Below are 21,599 nucleotides of genomic sequence, written 5' to 3' on the forward strand. Positions count from 1 at the left end.
TCACAATGCTCAAAACTGATGCTCTCTCTTTAAACGTCAAAAACGGTGCCGGCCACGTCCTAGTAGTTAATAGATAGAAGGAAAAGAGAGAAAAGGAATTAAAATATTCAAAATTCATGCTTTAGGACCGAGGTCACCTCTGCATCCTAGCAAAACAATTTTTGTTTGGGAATACGGGTCACGGGATTTGATAGGGAGACAGTCAAAAACTATGTTGTGATCCTAAAATTAGCATTAATTCCTACTTTTTCATTTCAATAATTCAAAATGTTAGTAAATAGATTTTTTTCATTATTTTCCGTTCCTAAGAAAGACTTATTGCAACTTTCACGATATTCGAAGTGCTTGATTATTATATTTCCATATTCCATAATAAGAAATTGATTGAATTTTCGTAATATCCCTTTGCTCTAAAATTTTCATAATTCATAAAACCCTCAAACTTTAATAACGATAATTACAAAAGTGGAAAATGAAAGTATGATGCCTTGAGAAATTCAATATCATCAATAGTTGCTAGATACAAGCTGCGCTAAAAACTAGATTTTTTTTCACGCTACCATAACTAAAATAAAAACCCGATTTAATACACTTGACAGTGGATTGTAGCCTTTCTTACAGGCTGTAAATCATATTTGGGTACATATAAAACAAAATGAATTATGAATTATGATTAATGAATTTCATACGCAATAAATCCAAAATGAATTTAGGAAATAAAGATTCAAAGTTTTTATTAGGATAAAAGTATTTTTATATAATCAAAAATTTCATATAAATAACCTTATTTGCAACTAATTGGAGATTTTTGAATAACTAGATTCTGGAATATCATGTATGATTCCGTTTCTATGACATTATAATCTAACTCAATTTACTCCTTTTGGAGTTACAGCATATGATATCTTCAAAATGGAAGGGGTATAAAAATTAAGAATACAATTTAAAAAAAGATACCTGACCATGTATTTCAAATAATTCAACCACTGAAGTAGAGGAAACAAATACATAGATAAAATTATTGGATAAAATTTCAATTGCTAGAGTAAAATACGATACCAAAATGTAGAAAATCTGTAGAATAAATTTTGAAAATTAATAATATTGAAAATTTTGAAAGCGTAGTATTTTTAATTTTGTTATTTTGAGATTTTTATTCTGTTTTGTTGATTTTGTCTATTTCGTTAATTTTGTTAATTTGGTCATTTTTTCCATTTTGTCAATAATGTCAATTTTATCAATTTTCATGATTTTGTCAGCATTGTTAGTAAGTAGATTTTGTCAATTTAACCAATTTTCTAGATTTTGTCGATTTTAACAATTTTCATGATTTTGTCAATTTTTTCAAATTTGTCAATCTTGTCAATTTTGTCAGCTTTGTCAATTAAGTGCATTTTGTCGATTTTGTCATTGTCAATTTGGCCAATTTTCTCAATTTTGTCAATTTTCTTCGATTTTGTCAATTTTGTCAATTTGTCAATCTTGTCAATCTTGTCAATTTTGTCAATTTGGTCAATTGGGTCAATTTTGTAAATTTCGCCAGTCAATTTTGTCAATTTTTTAAATTAAGTGAATTTTGTCGATTTTGTCTTTGTCAATTTTGTGAATTTTGACAATTTGGTCGTTTTGGTCAATTTTGTCAATTTTGTCGATTTTTGTCAGTTTTATCAATCTTGTCAATTTTGTCAATTCAGTGAATTTTGTCGATTTTTTCATCGTCAATTTTGTCAACTCTGCCAATTTTCTCGATTTTTTCAATTATATAAATATTATCAATTGTTATGATTTTTTCAGCTAAGTGAATTTTGTCAAATCAATGAATTAAGCCAAGTTTGTCAATTTGGTCGATTTGGTCAATTTTGTCAATTTTGTCGATTTTTGTCAGTTTTATCAATCTTGTCAATTTTGTCAATTTAGTGAATTTTTTCGATTTTGTCATCGTTAATTTAGTCATTTTTTTCAATTTTGTCAGTTTTATCAATCTTGTCAATTTTGTCAATTTAGTGAATTTTGTCGATTTTGTCATCTCTTTTGTCAATTTTGTCAATTTTGTCAATTTTGTCAATTTTGTCAATTTTGTCAATTTTGTCAATTTTTGTCAATTTTGTCAATTTTGTCAATTTTGTATTTGGTCAACTTGGCGAAAATGTTTTTTTCTGTTTCTTCAACTTGGTCAATAATGATTATTAGCTTTTTAGCTTTATATGCATGTTCCAAAAAAAATCCCAAATGCTTCAAACTCTACTATGGAGGGCTTGGTGGCGCTACTGTTTGGTTGTCATCTTCCATTGGCTTCAGCAAGTGAAAGTTCAGATCGACCTCCAAGCAGTCATCGTTTTTGCAAGACACCAACCCCAACAACAACAACGCAACGTTAGATCTGAAGAGAGGAAGAGAAAAGGGAACAAAAAAACAAGCCCGAGAGCTTAAAGCTCGAGAGGATTCAGTAGCATTTGTCTTATTAGATTTAATTTGCTTCCACGGTCGTTGCTGCTTAAGAAAAAGCTTCGTAAGCACGAACGGCACGTGAGAAGATGAGAGGATGTGCATACATCGTCCGCGTACCCGTGTTGTTTTCCCCTTCTCAGAGCAATCTGTGCCTGAATATAATGTTGGGCGAAGTTACTATCGCTTCCGTACCATGCAGTGTGGGCATGACGTACTCATCAACGACTTCATCAATTTCGGGGTAGTACCCCTTGGTGAAAACCATTTTAATGATTCAAATTCGGGGCTTCGGTTCCGAAATTTTTGTAATGGATTGGTATCAAACTGATCCATAATAGTAAAAAAAAATCATTGGCCGGGAAAATTTTAACTGTCTTCTTCCTCCCATACGGTTTCTGTCAGGATGACATCAAAACCTGAGTGGGAGTGAAGCCTCTCTGTTCTCCCTTCCACACATCGACAGGTCCATACTTTTAGATAGCAAGCGCGTATCTATGACGTCACGTATAATTTGACGTCATATATACGATAATCTTGAGTTTAGTGATTGCTGGTTGTGGCTAGCCAGCCATATTGACACGTTTTTGGAGTGATGATTTGATGATAATTACATCGTCTGAACTCGTCGAGCTGATTCGATAGGTACCTATAAAGGTATATCTAAGACCCATAATTAAGGATCTCCCAAATCGACAGATAACTATACCTTTCTGTAAGAAAGGCAAAAAAAGCTCTCTTAAGCTCTGTTAATTATTGCAGTTTGAGTTGTCGAAAAAATATTATGAAGTCGATAACTGTACAATTATTTTGAGGAACACCGAGTGCAAAGAATAAAAATCATTCCCTGACTCAAAAATTTAGCAAAAAAAATGTTTCAAATGTTCAATAGTGTCACCCCATTTGTTATATAATTTTCAAATTTAAATTGTATTTAGACAGTCCAATACAAATTTCATTAGATAAGGCTAACATAAAGCTTTTTTTTAAATGTTGTGAAAAAATCGTTATGTTAATCAATCAAAAAAAGTTTGTTTAAAAGTTTTCAAATTAAAAGCATCACAAAAATAGAATAAGTATTGCAATTTAGATCGAAAATTTCATTTCAAAAAACGATTACTACCTTTACCTTTTAAAATTAGTATCCACTTTTTTATTTTACGAATCATACCCTGAACTTAAATCAAAAACTCGTCTAATTTTGCCCGAGTTTGAAGTTTAGATTTTTGAGTTATTATTCTCACACTTCCAGTCGCACAATATTTATCAATTCATTAGCGCGAGAGATAATCAGAAAAAAAGCACGAAACCAAAACGTCAGAAAAAACCACTCACCTGGAGCAACAATCTCCGAATCGGTTCCGTTGTTGGTCACGTCCTGGACGTTTATCCCACTCACGTTACCGGTCAGCGCGGCCAGGCTGCGACTTATCGATGGTTCCCCGACACCGAACGCGGGCAGACCGGCATGGGCCTGGACGGCGAGGCCCACGGCTATTCCTCGGTGATATTCCTCGGAAGCTTTCGCACTTATTCCTGCTGCTCCCGTTCCTGTTCCTCTTCCACTTCCGGCAACAACACTTCCGCCACCCCCCGGTGCGGTTTGATTGGCCAATGCGGCCATCAGCGCCAGAAACGATTGCTCCTGCTGATCTGCCGCGTGCTTCAGGGTATCCATTTGATTTGATTTTATTTTCTTTTTTTTTTTGTATTCTAGCACTTTTTCTTCAGGATATCCTCTCGGTGCGAAATTTATCTAGCTAATCTAGATTCACACTCACGTTTTGTTATCAGAGCTAAGCAGGTTTATATGTATAATTTGTGCAGAATTCGCACATCCAAAACTTTTTTCATCTGCCGCCCGAATATGCAAATGATTGTGGAAAAACACAGATTGCTCACTTTCACAACCCACCAACTGTCGTGGCAGCTCAGCGAAGCTTCGGGTGCAATTTTATTCAAATTAATCCACTTGGGGAGATTTTATCAACACTAAACCACACAAACCGACATCCAGTAAACATTATTTTCGAAAACCACCCATCACTTCCGGAGCACTTTCGGATGTTTGGAAGTTGCTGGAGACTCTCTGGCCAGGGAAATTGGGAAGGGGATTCAATTAACACCAATACCACACATGTGAGATCCACCACGAGCCACCGCAACCCATCCGGAATCATCCACGGGCATTTTATCTTCTCCGGCAGCCACAGCACCCGTCCAATGACCAATCAGCAGATTTATCCATCAATTATACTTCCCTCTCCAAATAAGTACACTGACCACTCACTCTTAAAGAGATGAAACCGGAGACTGATTTCAGCAACTTGAATGAAACCCCCAGAAGCCCGCCCGTTTTTTTCCTAACTTATTTCTTGTTCCTTCCCAGGACGATCTCCACAATGCGTCTCGCTTAGAAGCCACCGATAAACTGAAGGCCACTTGCAGCCGTCTGGGAGTTCCAAGTTCAAGAACTTGTCCAAAATCTGTTGATTTGAAGCGAACCGTTAACGAAAGCAAGCAACATCCGGTCCGGTGGGGTTGAGGTGAACTTTAAATTTCAACAGAAGAAACTCACCACAAAAGCCGAAGCCAAGGCTTTCGGATTCAAAAACAGAGTTCATTTGTCAAGCATGCGCACATCCGATTCGTCCTGTGTGCCGGTTGTGGCCCCTTTTTCTAGAAATCTATGAATGGATCATTAAGCTTTTCCACGAGAATAACACACTATCCAGTCAGTGGATGGATAGTTGGGAAAACAAATCCGTTTTCGTTCTCCTTCTTTCCCCACTTCGTTTTTCACCAGTTCGACAGGTGGTTTTCCAAAGGGTGGCTAAAATATTTGTCAATTTTGACAATTCTCACAAGTTAGTGAATTCTGACAATTTTGACATTGTTGACAGTTACGATAATTAAGACGAAATTAGCAATTTTTGTCATACTTGGCAATTTTTTCAAATTGATCAATTTTGTCAAACTCAAGCAATTTTGCAATTTTTTCCATAATGCCAATTTTCGTCAATATTGACCATTTTTCTTAATTTTGTCATTATTTTCAAAATACTCGATATGTTAAATTTGGGCAATTTTGGTAAATTTCGCTATTTCGTATCCAAATTTCTTCATATTATCAGTTTATTCAATACCATGATTATTGTCAATTTGGCCAATTTCGTCAATATTCACATTTTTTCAATTTTGACAATTCTGATGATTTTAGTCATTGTTGTATTGTATTTGTCAATTTTGTCATGTTTTGTGTCAATTTGTTAGCTTTATCAATTTTGTATATTTTTTTTAATTTATCAATTTTGTTATCTTTGTCAGATTGTCAGTTTTTTTCAATTTTCTCTATTTTCTCAATTCTATAAATTTTGTGAACTTTGTCAATAATATCGAGTTTGTCATTTTTTTGATAATTTTGTCAATTTTATCATATTTTTTATTTTGTCAATTTTGTCAATTTTGGCAAAATTAGTTAGTTTTGACAAAATTTGTGAATTTTCACAAAATTCTTCAATAATTACTATTTTAACAAAATTTTCAATTTTGACAATTTCGTTAAATTTTGCCAATTTCATCAATCTTGATTATTATGTCTATTTGGTCATATTTGTCATTTTTTCAATTTTGTTTATTTTGACAAAATTTTCAATTTTGTCAATTGTTCAAATTTTATCAATTTGTTCAATTTTGTTAATTTTAAAATTTTTGTGAATTATGTCAATAATGTAAATTTTGTTTATTTTGTAAATTCCGAATATTATGTCAATTAAGTCATTTTGTCAATTTTATCACACTTTTCATTTTGTCAATTTGTCAATTTAGTCGATGACAACATTTGTCAAAATCAATTTCAGTTATTTAAAAAAAAAAATTTGACAATTTTGTAAAAGTTTGCCAATTTTATATTTTTTTATTAATTTTGTAAAATGTGTCAATTTTGTCATTTTTGTCGATTTTGTCAAATAAATATCTTTATTTTGTCAATTTTGGTGAATTTTATAAAATTTATCAATTATGTCAAAGGTGACACAGTTTTCTTTTGTTAATTTCGACAATTTTATCAATACCTTCAAATTTTTCAATTTTGACAATTTCGTTAATTTTTGTCATAACTGTTTTTTTTTTTTTGACAATTTCATCAATTTTGTTAATTTTGCCAAATCTATCTATTTCCGCACTTTTTGAAATTTTATTCAATTTTTTCAGTTTTTTTTTATTCTTTCAATTTTATCAATTTGCCGATATTTTCGAATTTGTCAACTTTGTCAGTTTGTCAAAAATGCAAAAAAGACATATTTTGCGATTTTCTAATTTTGTCAATTTTGTCAAAAAATTCAACAATGAAATTTGTCAATTTTGGTGGTTTGGAAATTCGTCAGTTTTGACGATTTCGACAATTTTATCAATTTGGTATAATTTTGTAAACTTTGTCAATTTTGACACAATTTTCAATTTTCTCAATTTTCACACAGTGCTCGATTTTCTTAATTTTGTCAAAATTGACAATTTTAAAAAAATCATTTTTGGTCAATTTTGATTTGTGATTGTGATTTTTTCAGTTTTGTCAATTTTGACAATTTTAAAAATTTTGACAATTTTATAAATTTGGTCAATTATTCAGTTTGACTGTTGTGTCAATTTTATCAACTTTTCTATTTTATCGATTTGGATAAAAATTTCAATTTTAACATTTTGTCAAATTCGTACTTTTTGTTAATTAAAATATTTGTTGAATAATTCAGTTGTCAATTTAGTTTATTGTGTCAGTTTTGTCAATTCTGTCAATTTTGGACATATTTTTTCATGTTCTTTATTTTCTTTGTAGACTACAATACTCAAAACTATTAAAAACTTTTATACGCTTTTTTTTTGTTGTTGTATTAAGCGATTTTTCAATGCCTTTCAATTGTAATTTGTCCATTGTTTCGTCTATAACTTCAATTTTTGCATTGTATTTGTACATCATTTGATTAACAGGTTGATGTTTTGCATAGTTCTTGTCATAAAATTAAATGTGAAGTAAATGTTTGTTTCTTAATGGACGGGAAAGTGCATCAAAATTGAGCTTTGAAAGTAAACTTACAGCGAGATTCATATGTGGGAGAGGAAAAGTGGTCCAATTGATTTTACGTAATTGTTTTTGAGCAGATTAGAGGCGTTGCTCGTGCTTTTATCAAATAGGCATTTAAGTTGCTTAAAAAAATATGCATTGGAATTTAAAAAATTTTGATAAGAAATGTGTAAACAATCCAAATAAATTCAGAAAAAATATTTGTTTACTATTCCAGGTATTCTAAGCATTTAGAATCAATTGATTGATAGGCATTGTGCAAGCGCATTGAATGTAAAAATTGTTCATATTTTATGTAATTTGGTCTTCAGGAATCATGTCCAGGTTACAGAAAATTGATAAATCGGCAATTGTTGTAAGCTTCCTATTCATTTTTTTAATCGTATCATTTTCGAGCTTCCGTTATTTTTTGGTAATTAAAATCTGTTAAATATTTAATGTTTATTGTAAGGAGTACGTGAGCCTGTCAGTTATAATCTAAAATTCAGGTTACGGATATGGTATAATAAAGTTTATTATTATCAAGTCAAAGTTGAGGGTAAGAACAACGAGATAAGCGAAGTGCAGTTGATTGAAAGGTAAGATGGAAAAATATGTACAAATGTGTAGTTTTTTGTTTGTTATATATTTAAAATAGCTTAACTCTATTCTTGGGGATTAGAGGGGGGTAGGACAGGGCATCAAACGAGCGGAAAACTGATATACAATGGATTGTGGGTTCAAGCCAGCCGGAGTATCTCGGCAAATTAAGAATCATGAGTGGGGTACTAAGGTCCTTTTTCAGGATTCTTTATTTGTTTCGAACAGTTGGAAGGGAGTAAGATGAATCAAACCTGTCCCAAGCCAGTGGTAACGGACCCCTTGGTTGTGCTGCAAATATTGTTGATGAGTTAAGTATGAACAATATTTGAATGTGCGATCGAGACTTCCCGTACCGACTCGGGTCGAAAGACCTACCAGCCACTGATGGGTCAAACATACATACATATGTACATACATAGATTCGAGACGTTGCTCGTGAATATTTAAATAAGGATTCCATATTGTAGGAAATGAGGTTGAGAGTAGTAACATAAATCGCAAGTCTCCGTCTAGAATGAGTATTCAACTATTTATTACCTAGAGAGTTATTTTAACACATTTCATAAATGGGTAATTTCCAGACGTAATTAACATGTCTATTTATTCAAAGGTTAGTATGAGCACGACTGGAGGCGACCTGTTAAGTAATGTGATGAGTGAAAGTCGCGTTTTTATTTAATGCTGTTTTGTTTTGTGAATCAATTGTGCTAAAACTACAGGGAAGCACTACACATATGACGCTACAATACTCCAGCATCGATCGAACATACAATATAGGGGAACTGGGAACACAATTCTCAGTGCAGGCAAGATGCGCCACCATCGTTATTCACTAAACAAACATTTTTCAACATTTCAGAAAATGCCAGTCTGTTCTGTTTACACTTTTATGCGTTCCTAAACGTTTGAGGACAATTTTTTCTAAAGAAAAAAACGAAAACAATTTTTTTTGCTGTTTTTATTGAAGTTTTTCGCAAAAATATATGTGGTGATCGAAGAAAAAATTTCTTATACATTTTTCTTAACCACTGGCGCACGAACTTTTCTTCCCAAAAGACGCCAAAAGAATGATCGTATTATCATTCGATTCCATCTAGGTGAGGCAAATAGAAATTAGCTACAGCATTTTTAACATTTCGACAAAAAACTGAGCAGTTTTTGAAAAGAGTTGTAATCGTTTAAGATATAAATTCATGCCAGAACCAAACAAAATCAACAAAACTAATGTTTTATGTATAAGGCATGCTTAGTTTGATGAAATTTGCAAACCTGTTCAATGGAAAACTTTCCTAAAGACTCAAAAAAAGTTTTGATAATGATCATTTTTAAGAAACAATATTTGCTATCCACTCACTGGTCGGTGATTAAATCAGACTAATTTGACACTTATGTGTTTTTTTAAATTTTTTTCTGGGATTCCATCATTCTTTCTCCTCGCACACACACAATCAAGACTTTCTTATTAAAAAGGGTTTAACAGGATTCATTCTGCTCAATTGCTCACACCCACACTCAATTCGAACAATGAATGCTTTAGCGAATCATAACGCCACTGATATAGCATGGCATGTTGGCAGAGAACGTTTAAACATACATTATTAACAGACTTTCATGTAATGTAAATATTTTAATGTATTTTTTAACCGCTTTTTTGTATTCATATCCATGCATTTTTTAAATTTTAATTGAAGTAGACTTTAGTCGCCCCATTCAAAGAAAACTTTGATTTCGTTTTGAAATGTTTCAACTGTCGTGAACCTAGGGTTTGTTCGCACCTTTTTACCGTCTTCTAGTGTGTGATTTCGTTCCGTGCCTCCGTTATGTCTCACTACAACATCCGAATAAAGAATGATCATTTTTCAGAGGTGCTATTGTTTTTATAGGCAACTTGTCCACGCGTTCCGCCCAGAGATGCCAATGTGCCTGATTTTTCAGGATTTGCCTAATGTTTTGAGGCTCAGCCTGACAACCTGATAAGCCATTGAATTTCCCTGATTTTTGAAAATATGCTTGATTTTCCTGATTTTTACGAATGTGATGAAAAATGGGGAACTGGATCAGGTACCATTGCTGAAGTTAAAAAGTGAAAATGTGGCAGAATCAAAGCAATTGAAAGATACCCTTCAATTCTAATTCAAAAAAAGGAATCATTCGATTGCCTTCATTCAGTAGAATTATTAAACCAAGTAGGCTCACAACACAGTGAAAATATGGAGCGGTGACCAAAAAAAAAGATCATCGCTTTGAGCGAAATTTCCGTTACTGTAACCTAGCCTGAGTTTGCCAGATTTTTATTTCACCAGTTCCCTGATTTTTGGAAAAAAAAATAATGATGGCAACCCTTTTCAAGCATATTGAGAAATCATTTGCTCTGCGCATTCTCTCTTTTCCTACTCTCATCTGTATTCTACATTAACATCACTGACCATACTGACTGGACACTCGATTTCGTTTTCTGGATAATTTTTCCAACAGTACGCAACATCGATTCCAATATCGATTGCGCATCGATCGATTTGAAGAAATGCTATCCCAGTTAGGAGATGCCACCCAACCAAAACAGGCAATTTCTACGATAAAATCGGATTAAACAAGTACATTTTTCATACAGGGCATTTTTTGTCACATTTTCCAGGTTCGCCACCTGCCGTCGGTATTGCGAACTTACAAAATCTGACAAAATAAATTAGACAGAAAATGGTTGAATGTTTGTTCTAAGTGTCATGTCAGTGTGATCAGTGTTAACATCCTCGGTTGAATATCATCAGCGTATATTAGAAATTCAATAATAATACATATCCTTTACGATCAGAATGAAAAGAAAAAGTCCTAAATGAGACCCCTGGAGCACACCATCGTCTTGGAAGCGATCGACTTGTGTTCGATCGGTTAAGTATGATTGTAATCAGGAGAGAAGATTTGGATGAAAGTCATTTTTTATTGAAGATTTAAAGGAGTATGTCGATGCAATCAAAGGCACTGCTGGACAATTATGACAATTTTCAGAAATTATTTTTTTTGTTTCGTTATTTATAATTATTATGTCATTTCTGTTTTTGGTCAATAATGAGTTTTTCTAATTTTTGAAATCTTGTGATTTTTCAAATATCGATTTTTTCTTTTTAGACAATTTTGTATTGTAATTATTAAAATATGTTTTTTTCTTAATCTGCTTTTTAGCAGACTTGTTGTTAGATTTTAAACGCTGCATGTGAATGGTCCTTCAAACCTAAATTAATCATTACTTTGAGATGCTATTTGTTCTTTAAATTTTCCTTTTCAGAAAACTCAACCCAATCTTCTCAAATTTCAAAGGGGTCAAAAATTCAATGTCGAAAAAGTTCGATCTTCCTAATTAAACTTGCTGTAACTTTCAATTTCCTGGGGGTAAATTTCACCGAATAAATTTAGTGTAGATACTTAAAGTGTTGAGATTCCTCTTGTTGATCATTCATCTTCTATACTGAGGTTGCCAGAATTTTTTCGTACCCGGGCCGGACAAATCCCGGCTTTTTTATTCTAAAAACCTGGTAAAACCCGGGCATATGATTTAAAAATGTCGATCAAATATCCCGGTAATATTCTTTCAAATTTGGTAAAAACCCAGAAATTGCTCAACACAAATTAAGAACAAAAAACTAGAATTTTGTTTTTCATTAGCAGTCTGCCTTTATTGACTAGTGCCAAGTAAACACTGGTTGAGAATTTTATGAGCACACACATGTGTTAGATCCTAAGTGCAACCTTACAAGCGTACAAACTTCCAGAAGTGGCAACTAGCATGCTTTAAATACTTAAACTACCAACCTCAGGAAGAAGTACTATGTATGCCAGGACCGAGATTTGTTCTCATGACCACTGGCTTAGAAGACTTACGATCTAACCTCTAAGCCAAGGCTTTTAAATGTTGATAAGATGACAAATTTGAAAAAAATCAATAAGTAAATAAGGTTATAAAAGTGAAATATTTTAAATATTTTTTTCGCCGACGACACAATGCTTCACCACCAAGAATGAATAAAACAAGAATATTGTCGGGAAAAATATAATATTTAAGTGAAAAAAGTAAGAAGACTAAAATACTTTTAATATATTTTTCGCTGATGACATATAATGCATTGCCTTCACCATGCAATATTTTTTCAATCGTTTAGAAAAAAAAACAAAATATTGTCGAGAACTATAGATAAACGGAAACAGTTGATTTAAAACTTTCGTCAATTATTCTTCAATAAATTTACAGAACTTGAGCATTTCTAAAAGTGAAAAATACGTTGAGTCCGTTAGAGTCTTCCCAACTGGAGATCTTTCATTTTTCCAGCGTTTCTAGAAACACACAACAATTTTATCAGATATACTTTAAGTACATTTGCTTTTACTCTAAGACACGAATTCTCGGACATCAGCTAGGAGACCAAGTGTTCTGTGACTTGAGCTATGCCCACATAGATTCTGTGCTGTTGTTTCTAATGCCTGCCGCCATGCCGATGAAAAACAAATCCGTCGAAAAATGGATACCATGGCTTTTTACTGTTATGAAAACGAAAATAACTCACTTTTGCGAAACATGGACAAAATTCGTAAGTCTAGCTTTAATTAAAATGTGTATGTAAAATTTGATGGCAATTGATTCTGTCGCTTAAAAAACGTTTCCGTAACATACAAATCTTCGCGCTCATAAATTTTCAAATTATTTTGAGACCTCCGGATGTTCTGTTGCCAAAATTTAAATCCAAACGATTAAATGTTTTGCATTTCAAAGTCCGATTTTTGCGATCTTCAAACATTGCGAACGTGTGAAATGCATTAAAGTATCTACATTTAAAGTTCACCATCATCATAAATCCATTCCCAGAGTGTTTCTGTGATTTTTGTGCAATTAGGTAGCTCCACCGTTTGCAACAGAAGGATAAATGATGAAACATTCCTGGTTGGTTATTTCCTTCCAAGTAGAAGCAGTGCTTAGCTCTTGACGAACGATCTTTGTTGTCGGTGTAGTTGGGTTGGTACACAGAAGCTGACCAGAACGTTATTGGTAAGCCTTAATTGCGTTTATTACTTCGTTCGTCTCCCACCTCTCTTGCAAGCACCACAACAAATTCCCAACTTCTTGAGCTTCTTGGAAAAAGACTGGGGAGAAAAAAAAACCATCCGGAATCTAGCGTCACATTCCATTGGGACTTAGAAAGGAAATGGCCATTTATCGTGAGATTGGTTTTTAGAGTCGATACGAAACAAAGCTAAATTATTTGTAATTGCACAAACTCAAATTGTGGGACCCAAATCTGAAGCAGAAGCAGAAGGAGTCGTCCTTGTGGTGGCTTTGACCTAGCTAGAGTTAGAGGACTTGGCGCAAATGGCAAACCGGAGATTGTAGCTTCTTCAAGCAAGGAACGAAACATTCCCAAAGGCCAAAGACAAAGACTATGCTGCAAGAATCGGAACGTGACTGAATGTTATTTATGATGACTGTATCGGATTGTGCAGTTTAACTCGGTTATGCCAAACAGTCCTCGACCATCAATAAATATCATTGTGATTTTATTTATTTTTATTATGATAAATAAATAAACAGTCATCGGAGTGTTGTTTATTCTTTGATGGTAAAACGCAGATTCAGATTTCAAAATTTAAAATTTAAACCTTGAGTTTATGTCTAAAAAACTGTCAAAAACTCACATGTGCAATCAAGTATCAACAGTCTTGTTGAGCCTCCAGACGAATGTATAGAAAAATCCCTGCCCATGTGCGTGATATGTTTATATTCCATAAATTATGATTGCCAATCGATTGAGAACATACTCGAGTCGAACAATATTCTCATTGCGTACATAACCGGTTTCATTTGAAGGAAAAATACCCAACGGTACACATTTCAAGGAAAATTTCTCACTCGTTCGAACAAAAGCATGCTCAAACTGTATGAAAAACTCATAATACAGAAATTCAAACTCGAAAGCAAGCAGCCATTGTTGAAGAGTGCACTCCAAACTTATTAACGTGGCGGGTTTCCCAAACGAGGCAGGGAAAAAACTCATAAGCAATTTTCACAGAACGTGAAACCAACAGATTTTTAACCCCCATCGTTTTTATTTCGACTAGAGAGAGAGGCCGACATACACGCCCAAATTCGCGCCAAAGATAAACTTTTCGATATGGTTTACATATTTGCGTTCGTTCCGCGCTTTCAATTAGCCGCCGTGTAAGCGTGCAAATATCAAAAAGGATTTTTTATTACCCCCTCTCTAAGATCCGCCAAATATCGCCTTTTTTTAAATACAAATATGGCGGGTCGGATCATGTTTTTGTTCCCTCTCTATTGCTTGCGTTCAATGGCTCGTGCCGATGATGTTGAGTTTCTCGTTTACGAAACAAAAAACGCGTATGCAAAATGTAAAATTTTCATGAGCTACTCCAGATTGGTGAATGCAAATTGACGAGTTTTTATGCTCCGTGTAAATTTATGGCAGACGGCAAAAAAAACAACAAACACACCCAATTTTTCATCTAAATAACAATCAGTGATTCTTAATGATGGGTTAACTAGAGAGTCATTTTGTCATTTTGTCATTTTGTAACTTTTGTCATTTTTGTCATTTTTGTCATTTTTGTCATTTTTGTCATTTTTGTCATTTTTGTAATTTTTGTAATTTTTGTAATTTTTGTAATTTTTGTAATTTTTGTAATTTTTGTAATTTTTGTAATTTTTGTAATTTTTGTAATTTTTGTAATTTTTGTAATTTTTGTCATTTTTGTCATTTTTGTAATTTTTGTAGTTTTTGTAATTTTTGTAATTTTTGTCATTTTTGTCATTTTTGTTATTTTTGTCATTTTTGTCATTTTTGTCATTTTTGTCATTTTTGTCATTTTTGTCATTTTTGTCATTTTTGTCATTTTTGTCATTTTTGTCATTTTTGTCATTTTTGTCATTTTTGTCATTTTTGTCATTTTTGTCATTTTTGTCATTTTTGTCATTTTTGTCATTTTTGTCATTTTTGTCATTTTTGTCATTTTTGTCATTTTTGTCATTTTTGTCATTTTTGTCATTTTTGTCATTTTTGTCATTTTTGTCATTTTTGTCATTTTTGTCATTTTTGTCATTTTTGTCATTTTTGTCATTTTTGTCATTTTTGTCATTTTTGTCATTTTTGTCATTTTTGTCATTTTTGTCATTTTTGTCATTTTTGTCATTTTTGTCATTTTTGTCATTTTTGTCATTTTTGTCATTTTTGTCATTTTTGTCATTTTTGTCATTTTTGTCATTTTTGTCATTTTTGTCATTTTTGTCATTTTTGTCATTTTTGTCATTTTTGTCATTTTTGTCATTTTTGTCATTTTTGTCATTTTTGTCATTTTTGTCATTTTTGTAATTTTTGTAATTTTTGTAATTTTTGTAATTTTTGTAATTTTTGTAATTTTTGTAATTTTTGTAATTTTTGTCATTTTTGTCATTTTTGTCATGTTTGTCATTTTTGTCATTTTTGTCATTTTTGTCATTTTTGTCATTTTTGTCATTTTTGTCATTTTTGTCATTTTTGTAATTTTTGTAATTTTTGTAATTTTTGTAATTTTTGTAATTTTTGTCATTTTTGTCATTTTTGTCATTTTTGTCATTTTTGTCATTTTTGTCATTTTTGTCATTTTTGTCATTTTTGTCATTTTTGTCATTTTTGTCATTTTTGTCATTTTTGTCATTTTTGTCATTTTTGTCATTTTTGTCATTTTTGTCATTTTTGTCATTTTTGTCATTCTTGTCATTCTTTTCATTCTTTTCATTCTTGTCATTTTCGTCATTTTTGTCATTTTTGTCATTTTTGTCATTTTTGTCATTTTGGTCATTTTTGACATTTTTGTCATTTTTGTCATTTTGGTCATTTTGGTCATTTTTGTCATTTTTGTCATTTTTGTCATTTTTGTCATTTTTGTCATTTTTGTCATTTTTGTCATTTTTGTCATTTTTGTCATTTTTGTCATTTTTGTCATTTTTGTCATTTTTGTCATTTTTGTCATTTTTGTCATTTTTGTCATTTTTGTCATTTTTGTCATTTTTGTCATTTTTGTCATTTTTGTCATTTTTGTCATTTTTGTCATTTTTGTCATTTTTGTCATTTTTATCATTTTTATCATTTTTATCATTTTTGTCATTTTTGTCATTTTCGCCATTTTTGCCTTATTTGTCATTTTTGTCATTTTTGTAATTTTTATCATTTTTGTCATTTTTGTCATTTTTGTCATTTTTGTTATTTTTGTTATTTTTGTCATTTTTGTCATTTTTGTCATTTTTGTCATTTTTGTCATTTTTGTCATTTTTGTCATTTTTGTCATTTTTGCCATTTTTGTCATTTTTGTCATTTTTGTCATTTTTGTCATTTTTGTCATTTTTGTCATTTTTGTCATTTTTGTCATTTTTGTCATTTTCATCATTTTTGTCATTTTTGTCATTTTTGTCATTTTTGCCATTTTTGCCTTATTTGTCATTTTTGTCATTTTTGTCACTTTGGCATTTTTGTCATTTTTGTCATTTTTGTCATTTTTGTCATTTTTGTCATTTTCATCATTTTTGTCATTTTTGTCATTTTTGCCATTTTTGCCATTTTTGTCATTTTTGTCACTTTTGTCATTTTTGTCATTTTTGTCATTTTTGTCATTTTTGTCATTTTTGTCATTTTTGTCATTTTTGTCATTTTTGTCATTTTTGTCATTTTTGTCATTTTTGTCATTTTTGTCATTTTTGTCATTTTTGTCATTTTTGTCATTTTTGTCTTTTTTGTCATTTTTGTCATTTTTGTCATTTTTGTCATTTTTGTCATTTTTGTCATTTTTGTCATTTTTGTCATTTTTGTCATTTTTGTCATTTTCATCATTTTTGTCATTTTTGTCATTTTTGTCATTTTTGCCTTATTTGTCATTTTTGTCATTTTTGTCACTTTTGTCATTTTTGTCATTTTTGTCATTTTTGTCATTTTTGTCATTTTTGTCATTTTTGTCATTTTTGTCATTTTTGTCATTTTTGTCATTTTCATCATTTTTGTCATTTTTGTCATTTTTGTCATTTTTGTCATTTTTGTCTTTTTTGTCATTTTTGTCATTTTTGTCATTTTTGTCATTTTGGTCATTTTGGTCATTTTGGTCATTTTTGTCATTTTTGTCATTTTTGTCATTTTTGTCATTTTTGTCATTTTTGTCATTTTTGTCATTTTTGTCATTTTTGTCATTTTTGTCATTTTTGTCATTTTTGTCATTTTTGTCATTTTTGTCATTTTTGTCATTTTTGTCATTTTTGTCATTTTTGTCATTTTTGTCATTTTTGTCATTTTTATCATTTTTATCATTTTTATCATTTTTGTCATTTTTGTCATTTTCGCCATTTTTGCCTTATTTGTCATTTTTGTCATTTTTGTAATTTTTATCATTTTTGTCATTTTTGTCATTTTTGTCATTTTTGTTATTTTTGTTATTTTTGTCATTTTTGTCATTTTTGTCATTTTTGTCATTTTTGTCATTTTTGTCATTTTTGTCATTTTTGTCATTTTTGCCATTTTTGTCATTTTTGTCATTTTTGTCATTTTTGTCATTTTTGTCATTTTTGTCATTTTTGTCATTTTTGTCATTTTTGTCATTTTCATCATTTTTGTCATTTTTGTCATTTTTGTCATTTTTGCCATTTTTGCCTTATTTGTCATTTTTGTCATTTTTGTCACTTTGGCATTTTTGTCATTTTTGTCATTTTTGTCATTTTTGTCATTTTCATCATTTTTGTCATTTTTGTCATTTTTGCCATTTTTGCCATTTTTGTCATTTTTGTCACTTTTGTCATTTTTGTCATTTTTGTCATTTTTGTCATTTTTGTCATTTTTGTCATTTTTGTCATTTTTGTCATTTTTGTCATTTTTGTCATTTTTGTCATTTTTGTCATTTTTGTCATTTTTGTCATTTTTGTCATTTTTGTCATTTTTGTCATTTTTGTCTTTTTTGTCATTTTTGTCATTTTTGTCATTTTTGTCATTTTTGTCATTTTTGTCATTTTTGTCATTTTTGTCATTTTTGTCATTTTTGTCATTTTCATCATTTTTGTCATTTTTGTCATTTTTGTCATTTTTGCCTTATTTGTCATTTTTGTCATTTTTGTCACTTTTGTCATTTTTGTCATTTTTGTCATTTTTGTCATTTTTGTCATTTTTGTCATTTTTGTCATTTTTGTCATTTTTGTCATTTTTGTCATTTTTGTCTTTTTTGTCATTTTTGTCATTTTTGTCATTTTTGTCATTTTTGTCATTTTTGTCATTTTTGTCATTTTTGTCATTTTTGTCATTTTTGTCATTTTCATCATTTTTGTCATTTTTGTCATTTTTGTCATTTTTGCCTTATTTGTCATTTTTGTCATTTTTGTCACTTTTGTCATTTTTGTCATTTTTGTCATTTTTGTCATTTTTGTCATTTTTGTCATTTTTGTCATTTTTGTCATTTTTGTCATTTTTGTCATTTTTGTCATTTTTGTCATTTTTGTCATTTTTGTCATTTTTTGTCATTTTTGCTTTTTTCGTCATTTTTGTCATTTTTGTCATTTTTAATTTTTAAATTTTTAGATTTTTGTTTTCAAGATATCCGTCTACCTGAAACAAAAAAAAACGACACTAACCTGTTTTCTGGTTCTTTTTCCACATTTCCATGTGCTTCTGTTTTCATTCTCTATCTTTGTTTACTTCCGTTGTACATATCCTTATCCTTTAATATCGCATCTCACAGTTTTATTACATCTCATACCGAGGCGCGACAGCGAGCTCCAATCAACATATCTTATAAACAGCATGACGACGGGCAAACTTCATAATCTCAACCACATTCGGGTTTAACTTTTGTGCTCCAGCCAGACAGAGTCGGGAGGGAAACTCAGAACAATATTCTGGCCACAGTTTTCTTACCAGTTCCGCTCTGCTTCTGTTAGCTTCTTGGATTATGCAGGCGTTCGTTCGTTCATCATATTACTTATTACGAGCAGACACAAGTCAAGGTGAAATCTCTGATACGGTGCTGCTACTCAACGTGAAAGCGAGCTGCTCCTTTGCAAGTTTTGAAGTCGAAATGCTTCCGAAACGGGATTCCTGCCTCTTTCTTCCTGGGAACCATCAAAATTTGACGTTAGGTGAAACGTTTAATACATCCTGATATCACAAATTTGGTTAGAATATTCATGGGAAACTCACCGTTCGTTGCTCTTCAACAACATTGAGATAACCATCTGACAGCATCGGGTTTCATGAAAATCCAACAAAATGGTTTGTTTGATTTTTCCGCTATCAGCCACCGGATCAGATTTAAAATACAACGCTTACTGAGCTTATATGCCGCTTTTGATCATTCTTCGAAATCTTTCCATTGTAGATAGTAGGCCATTCACCGATTCTGGAAAAAAAACACATGTTTCGGGTAAACTGTACCGCTATTATATTCTTTGTTATACAAGACAATTGAAACCAGTGAAACGAAAAAAAGCGGGTTTTCTACGGCAAAGAGGGCAATGAAGTGTTTATGTTAGTGAAAGTGATAAAAAAAATCAGTATTGTTGTCCCCCCTCCCTCTCAATAATGCAAATGCTTTTATGTAAGTATGTCATCCAATAAGAAACAATCATGCATTGTGTTGATGAAACCTCTTATTCATCACAGAACTTTCATTTCATCGATCGAGGTAAAGTAGTTCGATAGTCGAACTCAAAGCGGATGGTAAATGCTGGTATTTTATCTAGCAGAGTAGCTTCTTTAAATTTTCCAAAACAATAATGGCTGCCTTCCCCGGATAAACGACATCGAAAGATTGTCTTCTTCCGTGACACGATCATAAACGCCCTATCCCCTTTTAAAAAGGATAATCACGGTCGTATCTCGTAATCAAAATACTACATCTGCACAAATCGTGGCTCCAGAGACTAAAATTTTCATAGAGTATCATCATCAACATTTTAAAAGGATTTTTAGAATTGTATTGAAAGCTTTCGCTTGTTTGAAGCCTCGAAAGTTAACAATATGTATGTAAGATATGCAAGTAACGCCACCAAAGGCCAAACCCTTATTTTCAGGAAAAAAAACTAGTATTGCTACTGATGGGTGACCGAAGATCACTTTGTGCTGGAAACTTTCATTCTAGAAGTCTGATTAGAGTTATGTAGGCTTAAAACTAAACCATCACTATGGCGGAAGTTAATTGGTTTAATGCGAAACGTGGCTCCAGATAGTTAACCTTGTTCGAGCTCCATCAAGGATGAAATTTTTCAGATTAAAATTGAATAAACCAAATGCTTTAATAAAAAATAAATGAAACAGGGAAGAAAATAACAAAAAAAACGATAAGGGATGAATGATTGGTTTATTGCAAAAAGTGGCTCCAGAGAGTTAAACCACGTTAAACTTGAAAGATGTATTTATATTCTAGAAAATATCGTAGCTCCATCAAACTTTCAGCGAGAAATTAAATAAATTCAATATTCAAATAAAGGTGAACTTATAGACTGATAGATAGACAATAGGGAATTAAAATGAGTTATGCTTGAAAGCAGGGTTGGACGGTTCCTTCCAAAAAACAAAGAGCAAAGAGAAAACAACACTGTTTTAAATTCTGCTTTCGATTGCAATTCTCTTTTGCTGATCATGCTCCACTCATTATCCGAGTTTTCATGAGCTGTTAGCGACTTGGAGAGCAAGTGTGAAGACTGATTTTTTATGATTTTTATGACTTATCAGCCTACATTTGAAGACACAAAAAAAAGTAATCCAAAATTTCTACCGCTGCCTAAAATTTCAAGATTAGAGTTCTACGAGTTCAATTCTCTAGCTTTGATTTTCTTTTTTTTTCCAAACCTTAATACTTCTTTTGCTACACAATGTGGTAATTGCCATTTCTTGTTATATGTTTATATTTGCATTCTGACATTCGATGTTTCGCATTCCAGTCCACATATGTCGTATAACAGCTGCTCGAATGATTTTTACGGTTTTTCTCCTTCCAAAGGACCTGTCCCATTTCAGCTTCGATAAGCAGAGGAAAATTTTCTAGCTGTAGGATAGTTGTTGTATAAGTTCTCAAACAGATGCTTCAGAAACCAACCGTGGAACATGTTCAAAAGGGAGTGGAAAGGGGGAGGGACTTTGTGTTAGCTTCAAGAAAATGTCCTATTTCATGTAAAGGAAAAGCAATAAAAACAATCTGGTTCAATGTCATCAAACTTAAACCCTTTCACTCAAAAGCAAACACAAACAACCCACTGATCTGTAGTAATAAAAATACTCTGGCCCATTGACCCAGGAAATTGGCCAAACCAACCCCGATTTTGAACGGGTGAATGGATGCTACTGACCACACGCACTTTTTCATTATGCGGGTTGTTGTAGTAGAAGTAGGAGGTTTTCGGTAGCGTAGATTTGCGGGGGGAAATCTATGAGCTGTTAAAAAGTACTAAAATTGCCAGAACGCATTTTTCCATTTTGAGAGCAAAAAAAAA

The 21,599-nt window shown here is 31.8% G+C and overlaps 1 protein-coding gene across 1 annotated transcript in view; it reads right to left on the bottom strand.

Moving 5' to 3' along the window:
* LOC129755141 (adipokinetic hormone/corazonin-related peptide receptor variant I-like) overlaps positions 1-4,849 on the bottom strand; it is a 294,680-nt gene extending 289,831 nt beyond the window's left edge. Inside the window, exon 1 of the mRNA XM_055751493.1 lies at positions 3,781-4,849. Within this exon, the coding sequence (XP_055607468.1) occupies positions 3,781-4,123 (343 nt within the window). The 5' untranslated portion in view covers positions 4,124-4,849. The remainder of the gene's footprint in view (positions 1-3,780) is intronic.
* Positions 4,850-21,599: the final 16,750 nt, after the last annotated feature.

The sequence above is a fragment of the Uranotaenia lowii genome, chromosome 3 (assembly GCF_029784155.1).
Source record: "Uranotaenia lowii strain MFRU-FL chromosome 3, ASM2978415v1, whole genome shotgun sequence".
NCBI lineage: Eukaryota > Metazoa > Arthropoda > Insecta > Diptera > Culicidae > Uranotaenia > Uranotaenia lowii.